Source organism: Danio rerio, chromosome 16, assembly GCF_052040795.2.
Source record: "Danio rerio strain M-AB ecotype USA chromosome 16, GRCz13ab, whole genome shotgun sequence".
NCBI lineage: Eukaryota > Metazoa > Chordata > Actinopteri > Cypriniformes > Danionidae > Danio > Danio rerio.
In genome coordinates this window covers 13931623-13940458 of record NC_141036.1, presented here as the reverse complement: position 1 = coordinate 13940458, position 8836 = coordinate 13931623, and the positions used below count along the sequence as shown (strand labels likewise).

Below are 8836 nucleotides of genomic sequence, written 5' to 3'. Positions count from 1 at the left end.
ATTAGAAGTGCGCTCGCTTCTCCCGAAAGCAACCATAATAAATACAGAAACATAACGGACGGGGTAGCCGGAAGTGTTCCAAGGTCCGGAAACGACCAATGTTAAAATCTCACACGTCACTCGTACCTTTCTAAAACACCAACATAGACCGTCCAAAATATTATAGCCGAAAAATAAGCAAACGCTAAATAAAAAAGACAATCGGTCTTAAAGCCGTTTGATGCATTTTCCACAGGATATAACTTAAAAGTGAATCTGTCCTGCAATATAAGGGACCCTCGGTCTCATGCTATCAGCTCGGTTGCAATGGAAACAGAGTCTGCTTACTAGCTGTAGCTAGAAGGCTAACCACTGGAAAACAGCGCAGAGCTGCTGGGGTACATGAACGAGGGGGGCAGGGTGGGAGAGAGAATAGCAGGCCCTGTTCATCTTGACCAGGCTAAAAGATGGATGCGTAGGTAAAAAGGCCTATTTTATTGTTTCGTCTTTGATTTAATTATGATTAATTTCCTTGCTAAATGAGACAGATTTGCTCCCGGTTTGCTTTTGTTTGGTCGCGCATCATGCTAGGCTGCGTCCATTTGCTGAATGTGTAGTATTAGCCAGCTGTTTTGCATGCTAACATGTTACTCGTAGCCACAGCGCTAAAATATTTCGTGTCCGTTAATACGCCAGAGCATTTTTTGTGCACTATTGATATTCGGGGTGCGTTTTCCAGTCGTTGACTATTTTGCAAACACTCCCTGGAGTCTGTCGACATGGATTTTTTTCTCTCTTCTCCTTTAGCGATACGCGATGCAATCGGAAGATAATAATTGCATGAAATTCACCTCTAGCCCTGACGATTCACTCTGCACTCAGCATCTTTTCTGCACAATGCCAACTGCATAGAATGTAAGATAAAGTCGTAGAAAACACTCGCTTATATTGAGAAATGAGAAAACTGTATAAATATCTTGACATGAGTCTTATCTTGCTGTTTTTCATTGCGCATATCATACGAGAACGTATTTTACGATACTTTTGGTTAGTGTCGTGTTGTGACTGTATAATGACATTCGGGAAATGCATCAGTACTACACAGAGAGTATCGGTTGAATATGCATGTTTATAATTTAGATGATGCTGATGGATACGACGAACAAATCTGATTAGTCCTAAATTCTACATGTTATTACAGAATACATTATGACCATTGTAGTGAGGATACATTTTAGGGTTCACCAGAAATAAACAGGCATTCAGTTTTTGTGTTATTACTGTTCATGCCATTATAAGGTACATTCTTTTTGCTGCTGAAGAATACAAATGCACAACAGTTACAATTTGGTGCCAAACATATGTGCATTACATGTGTTTTTTTTCTGTGTATTAAATATAAACAAACATTAAATGCTTACTGTAATAAGCTGTCTCTCTCTCTCTGTTGTAGTTTTTATAATAAGTTACATTTAAGGTTGTTTTTAGAACTGCATTTATTTTCTTGAAAGCAATAATTTAACATGTTGCTGATTTTTTGTCCTCTTACAGTGAGAAAAGGAGTGGCAGAAAGAGATCCTTTACAAGAATGGTAGTGGAGGATGTTGCTTCCAACTGTGGAAAAAAGAAGAATATATTAATGGAAACTTGGAAACGGAGATGTAAGCCATTTATACCAGAGTGGATTTAGAATGAATAAATATTCAATGAAATGAAATCGGCCCATGGGATTTGGAGGGATCCATTTTGCTGTGGGACTGTCATGAAATGAAAAAAAAAATGTAACCAAGCAAGTTTTTCAATGAATTTGAACCACATTGATCACATTTTTTACAGCACTTTCCAAAATGTGAATGCATAATTGCATCAAGTGGCATTTTTTCTGCCAGTTCATACATCTTTGCACTCTGATGGAACATTCAAACTGAAATTACAGTATCAGAGGTGAATTGTACAAAAACTGTGATTACATGGAATCCAGTGTGCAGCCAAAAGGAGTTGATTTTTATAATCCCATGAATGAAACATCCATGGAAAATGATTTTTTTGCAGAAATCAAAAATTCAAGTTACAATCAAAGCAAAATGTCCTCCTTAAATATTCACCAGAATATTAAAAAACGTGGTGCGTGTTTAAGTGAAACAACATAAACATAAGGAACATGTTAGAAAGCACCATTTTGCACTGAAACTGCTGAAACTCAGTTGGAAAGCTTCAAACAAACATTGTTGCTGCTCATAGAGCAGAAGGTGTTGCCACTGCGCACCCATGTTTCAGTAACTGGGAGATGTTCCAGTTTGGAAAATACAATGTGGACATCATAGAGATGCTGAGTGGACACCAGTCGCATCAGTTTAAAAGTCTTGGATTAGAGCGACAACTTCAACACCAGCAACAAGTGCAGCTTCACCAACACCAGTTACAGCAGCAGCAACAGCAGCAGCAGAGTGAGACGTCTGGGTCAATTTTGTCTGGACTTGGCTTAGGCCCACTACAAGGATCTAGAGGCAGTGCGTTTACAGATTCCACATCAATTTTTGCAAAAATGAGTGCACCTCCCCCACCTCTACAACAACAGTCCTTGTCTTCATCCCAAAGTTTAAGGAAGTCAAGCAAAATGTCTGGAAGCAGTGGCAGTGGTGGAAGTCATGTGAGTGGGTACCCTCAGTTTTTGCGCACATTCCACCCAACTGAGACCACCCTTGCACAAGAGCAGTTGCATCCAGGAGTAGGGCGATTTGATCATTTTGCCAGCAGTAGTGGAAGTGGAGGATTAGTTTCATCTGTTCCACCGCCACCACCCCCACTGCATCCTGGCCTGTCAGTACCTCAAGCCGCCCCTGGTCCATCAACCTCCTCCCCGTCTTCCAGTTCTGTTTCAACGTCCAATAACCCTCCCAGCAGTAGTGCAGTAACCACCTTGAGCCATCAATTAGCAGGATCTCAGTCTGATGCCCGAAGCCTACATCAACAGTTTAGCTGCATGTTGGCAGCAAATCAGTATTTTCTTTCTGGAGTACCAGCCAATTCCAGTCTAGAACAATTTTTAGTTCAGCAAGGAAGTCATAACCACCTTGGGCTTGGACTGGGCCAAGCTGCAGGAGAGGCAAGTTCGGCTCTCGCTCCTCCCCCCGCTCTTCATTCTTCACACACTCATAGTCACCCCAGCACTCTATCACAGCCTCAACAGCCACCAACACAACAGCAGCAACTACCACCACACACTTTGTCTCACCCCCACCCACATCCACACCATCCACTGCACTCCTCCTCACAGCCTTCCTCACTCGGGGGCTTTGACTTTCAAGGAATCCCAGTTCTTTCATCCAACCAGCTAGCATCTCTAATGCAGCAGGAAGCTGGGCTGCCACTTCCTCTTCCACTACATCTTTCTTTATCAAAAGAGGAGGGAAAGGGCGATGGCGCTGCTGGAGGAGGTGGCTCCTCTGGTGGTAGGAGAAAAAAAGCTATGGCTGGCTACCTGCCACAGAGAAAGACTGAAAACAACAACAGTAATAGCAGCAACAATCATAGCTCTACAAACCCCAACAGTAGCACTTTAAGAGCACTGAACCAAGAGAACACAGCAGGCTTGGATGGAGGTGGGGGTGTTGGTTTGTCAGGTATTGCTGGAGACCCTTCCTCGCACTTAACTTCTTCATCCTCTACTTCTGTTGTGTCATCTTCTGTAGCCTCTTCTACATCAGTCTTAGTGACAAACGGCTCGAAAACGGGCAGTCATGGTGTCATGCCACCACAATCCGAGACAGAACAAGAAGCCCTTTATCATTGTGGTGAGTGTGGCAAAACATTCACACAGCTCTCTAGTCTGCGCAGGCACCTACGTAGTCATGAATTAACCACAGCAGGCACAAGTGGCACAAGAAGTAACATTTTAAACCCAGTCTTGCATCCTTCTGATCCATGTATTCCGCACTCTACTCAAGAAAGCTCAGCCTCATCCTCATGTGGCAGTCCTGACAAGACTTTTCATTGTTCTGACTGTGGCAAATGTTTTAAGAAAAAAGGACATCTCCTTCAACATGGTGTTATTCACTCAGGGGCTCGGCCCTATGCCTGCAGTACTTGTAGTCGTGCTTTCAATCGGCGTGAGTCACTCACCCGCCATGAAAAAATTCATGAAGAGAAACCATTCCGCTGTCCAGCTTGTGGCCGCTGTTTTCGTGAAAGTACGTCCCTATTGAACCATGCAGCCTCTGGCACCTGTGGCAAGTCGGGACGTACACCGAGATCTAAGCATGAAAGTAATATAGTTCAAGGCAAGAGCAATAAAGCTGGGGGCTCCCAAGATGGAATAGCGGCTAATGCAGCGGGTGAGTAACGTCTAGAGTAGTTTTTTTAGTAAACCCAATCAAGTCAAAAATTTTCATAGGCACTGTGAAATGTGTGTGCATAGCATTATTACTGTTTAGTCTGTTGTGCAGGTTCTTACCGGGGTGATGGTTTCAGTGATGACTACAAGGACCAGCGCTCTCAAGGTAACATGTATTCTGGAACAACCCCATGTGGTGGCAGCCTGACAGGGACTGCACTTAGGAAGGCACCATTAGCTCCTACTTTGCATCCACACTCACAAAACCCAGGCCAGCAGCATCACCAACAGCCACATCTCCCACTTTCATCTCTGTTAGAAGACTCTGAAGATGATGTCACTAGCTCCGTCAACAATGCCATTTCTGCTATCACTGCTGCAGCTGCAAATTGTATGAGTGGTGATCTTGCCCATGGTGGAGGCAGAGGGGAGGATCGAAGGGATATCATTGGTGGATTGCTTGGAGGTCTGGGTCTAGGGCCTCTTGCCTCACCTAGTGGTCCGTTATCAACATCTGGACTGGATAAGTCCTATAGAGGTAGTGCTGTGGTCCATAACCAGCAGCCAAATCAGCTCACACCTGGTGGAAAGCCCAAGCGCCCTCGTAAGCCCCGCAAAAAAAAGGAACCCGGAGAGGTTGGTGCTGAGCCTCCTAAAAGAAGGCCTAACAGACTAGGAATGCCTGGTGGGGAAATCAGACCATATTTGTGCAGTGTCTGTGGTCGAGGATTTGCACGAAGAGAAACTTTGCGAAGGCATGACAGAATACACACTGGGGAAAAGCCTCACCATTGTAGTGTATGTGGCAAGTACTTCAGAGAGGCATTTCATCTTAGCAAGCACCACACAGTGCATTCGGGAGAGAAGAACTACAAATGTATTCTGTGTGGAAAGGACTTTGGATATGCCCAGAGCCTTAAAAGACATGGCAAACTACACCAGAAAGGAGAACTGGAGGAAGTGCCAACAACGCCAGGCATAGAAAACCTTAACAGCTATCCATCCTCTGGGGGCAACTTGATTCAAGGGGGCCAAAGCAGCACTTCTTCTTTCTATCCATACTCTCAAGATGTCAAACCACATGCATCAAACACACAGCCCCCACCTAGACTGTACACTTGCGCTATATGCTGGAAATCATTCCGGCATCACTTTCATTTGACTGCGCATCACCAAACGGTTCACGAGGGTGGTGGAGAAAAACTGTTTTCCTGTGAAGTCTGTGGAAAGGCTTTTGCATACTCAAACAGCCTTACACGACACAGGCTTTCTCAGCATGGCTTAACACGGACTGGTCAGCCAGTTGCTCAAAGGAGCACAGGTGAAGAAACTAATGTTGGTGGTGCAATTTCAGAGAGTGAAGCTGCAACAAATGCTTTGCTTCAGCTAGCGCCACCCAGTGGCACACATGGCGAACAGCATGGAGTTCTTCACAGCCACCATGCACCTCCCCAACCACAAGGTGGCTACTCCCCTCTGTTTTATATACCAGATGCCAATGCTACACACCCATCTTCATCTAATGCCTCCTCTTATTCTCATTCTCTGCCGTCAACTTCCTCAGGGCCTCTTCTTTGTAACCATCAGCACTCTGGGATAAAAGGTGAACCCATTTATCACATTGGTCACAGGCATACACTTGCTCCAAACATACCTGTGCAGTCCCTCGCTTTGCCCCCATCAGAGCCACATCAGCAACATCACAATCCCCAGCAGCATCCAGCTGAGATTCAATCTACACAGCATCACACTTTTCAAAGCCAAGAAGAGTTGAGGCGGCGCAAAAAAAAAAAAAAAAGACGGCAAGAGAGAAAGGAGATAGGCTACAAATGGACCCCGGCTGCAAAAGTACAGAGAGAGCAGCCGGAGGTCCCACATGGGGAAAGGCAGAGAAATGAGAAAAGAAATTTTCTCAAGAGAAAAAGGAGAGCAATTCACAGGACTCAACATAAAATTAAGAAGCGCATGGCTGTTCTTGTGAGAATCAGGCGTGGAAGTGGAGGAAGTGCTGTTTATGAACTGGGCCTTCCAGGTGGACTGAAGCTGAACAGGCTTCGTTCTCTCAAAGTTCCTCTGAAACGAAGGCCTTGTCCCCTTTGCCTTGGTGCTACCTTTTCACAACAGGTTGCACTAAAAGTTCACATAGCAGCTAGACATTGCCCCAAAGTGAGAGGCCTTCAGCATCGTTTGAAATGCCCAGTTTGTGGAAAACAGTCTCGCAAATTCCTCTCTGCTCTCATTCACCGAAGCTCCCATTTAGCCAACAGAGCTTTTTCCTGTAGACATTGTCCCTGTCGTTTCTGGAATTCAATGCTCCTCACACGGCACAAGAAGGTGTGTCGAGGGACCTTAGCTAGGTTTCAACAAGAGAGGGCGCTTTGTGTTAAATTAGTCATGGGATCCACATACAGGAGGTTCGAGTGCAAAGGGAACTCTTCGTCCTTACCTTTCTAATGCACTCAATTTTGTCTTTAAATTCATTTTCATATGCACTTTGAGACTAGAAATGTTGGGATTTTAATGACAAATATCTGACTGAGTACACCCTTTGCTCATGTAGACATTGACTTGTGTCATGAGAGCTTTTTCGTTACTCTCTCAATCATTTCAATTGCATTTCCTCTAATAACTCAGATCCCTGAAAACGAACACCTTCAGCGAACTCACAGATGTATTAAATGGAATTTGTTTTAAAGAAATGCTTAGCCTACCTATCTGTGTGGTACCACACCAGTCTTCTAAGTGGAAACTTTATCGAAATGATCCTTGGCTGGCAATAGTTTCACTGATTTGGCTAAACATGTACTGTGCCCTTAACAGTATGCAGTATGCTCACTATTCCTCAACCAATGCTCTGTAGAATTATTCTGTCTCTGATATATATTACCTTGTTGGTGTTCACTTAGAGCAAGTGTGGAGGTGTGGTTTTGTTAATGTAAAAAGTGCGATCAGTATACGAAGAAGAAAAAAGGGTTCTGTTAGGAATACGAGTGTTTTATTTTAAAGAGTATTTAAATTACTGCATGTTGGACATTGCTGTCCTTGTGTTGACAGGTCGAGAGGAATGGCGACTGGGGACAAATCCAATTGAAAATGTACCTTAAATCTTAATAGAGGAACCAAAAGTAACTAATGCATAATAACACATGCTGATTAACAATGTGTAATATCAAATGTGAGTCCCATTTGGCTTTATTTACTGTTTGAGAAGAAAAATACCATTAAAGTAACGTCAGCACTTAAACAGGAAAAATATAATTTTCCCAATAACCAGTCAAAAGACAAAAAATATTTACAAATTTAATTTACAGATACTTGCCCTGAAGGCAAAGCCTTACCAAATTGTGACAATTATAACAACATATTATGGCTTGTACAATGTAGCGTTTATGTATAGAGTTTAAAGGGTGGAACGGAGAGAAATGAGTGTACTGTAATGTAAATTGTGTCAATATTTTATTATGTTTTTTAAGGAAATGTCAGTTATCTTTTTATCATAGCTACACTTCAGGTAGTTGAAAGAGTGATTGTAAGAGTTATCACTTTAGATCAGGTCTTGATTAAGTGTATTAATGTGTGACACGGTCTGTCCACTTGCCAACTATGAACGTATCCCATGTACTTTTTTCACCTTTTATGTAGAGATGCCATACTTCTTATAGCCTCTTTTTTTCTTTAAAAGAAGAAAATAAGTACGTTTCTATCACTTTATTTACACATTATAAGCTGGTTGTTGATGATACCCAAGCATTTAATAAAATTTGAAAATGTTATATTCTCATTATTCCATGTACACATTTATGTTTTATATTCATTTGCTTTTTCATTAAAATACAAAAAATATGCATTTGCATAAATACAAAAAATATGCATTTGCATACACCCACCTGTATTGGTATACAGGTATAATGGAATAATCAATGGAGTATATGCACATGGACTTTTAATTCCAATGAACTGCCTTTCCATTAAAAAAATCGCCAAGTTTAAGATCTGATTACTTTAAAAATCAGTGATCTTCACTGCCTTATAGATATTTTATATAAAGTCGCTCTCAGATTGGACAAGAAGTGCTGCATTAAATTCCATTTTACTTGCCATCTCTTTAAAATATGCATATTTTTTTTTACCCCAGTATTTTGAATAGAGTTTCTGCGCTAGCCTGCTGTTACTGACAGCACTAGCGGTTACCTAGTCCATCATCTTCTTTTATGCTTGAACATCTAAATTAATGCCTAAGTTTATTTAACTGATTGTATTTAATATACATTACGATGTTGATGCTGTAAAAGGAACCTTATAAAATTTAAAATAGCCCCATTAACCTTTTACAGAAAGTTTCCTATTGGTTGAGAAACAGTAGCTGTGCATGTAGCCCATTCCTGATATATTATGTTTAATATTTTTCATTTCTGCTTTTTTAAAATCTTTGTTACACTGTTTAAATTTTGTTTAAATGTTTAGAATCTGTTTCTTTAAGGTTATTAATTGATTCTTTGTTAATGTGTTCTTACCTGATTTTTT

General features: G+C 41.9%; 1 protein-coding gene across 6 annotated transcripts; it reads left to right on the top strand.

Moving 5' to 3' along the window:
- The first annotated feature begins 407 nt into the window (after window positions 1-407).
- Window positions 408-8085, top strand: si:dkeyp-69b9.6. Of its 6 annotated transcripts, none has more exons than XM_087286743.1 (3): window positions 408-454; window positions 1531-4313; window positions 4425-8085. In XM_087286743.1, exons 2-3 carry the CDS (start codon window positions 2267-2269, stop codon window positions 6764-6766), a joined length of 4389 nt encoding a protein of 1462 aa, XP_087142869.1. In that variant the 5' UTR covers window positions 408-454; window positions 1531-2266; the 3' UTR covers window positions 6767-8085. The 6 variants fall into 6 exon arrangements, with proteins under 6 accessions (XP_087142869.1, XP_087142867.1, XP_087142868.1 ...); XM_087286741.1 differs by having other exon boundaries at window positions 4413-8085; XM_087286742.1 differs by having other exon boundaries at window positions 408-458.
- The last annotated feature ends 751 nt before the right edge of the window (window positions 8086-8836 follow it).

Coding starts and splice junctions, on each gene's coding strand:
- si:dkeyp-69b9.6 (XM_087286741.1), top strand. CDS start 2,267: ATGTTCCAGTTTGGAAAATACAATGTGGACATCATAGAGATGCTGAGT. Junction 4,314..4,412: donor AATAGCGGCTAATGCAGCGG/GTGAGTAACGTC, acceptor ATTACTGTTTAG/TCTGTTGTGCAGGTTCTTAC.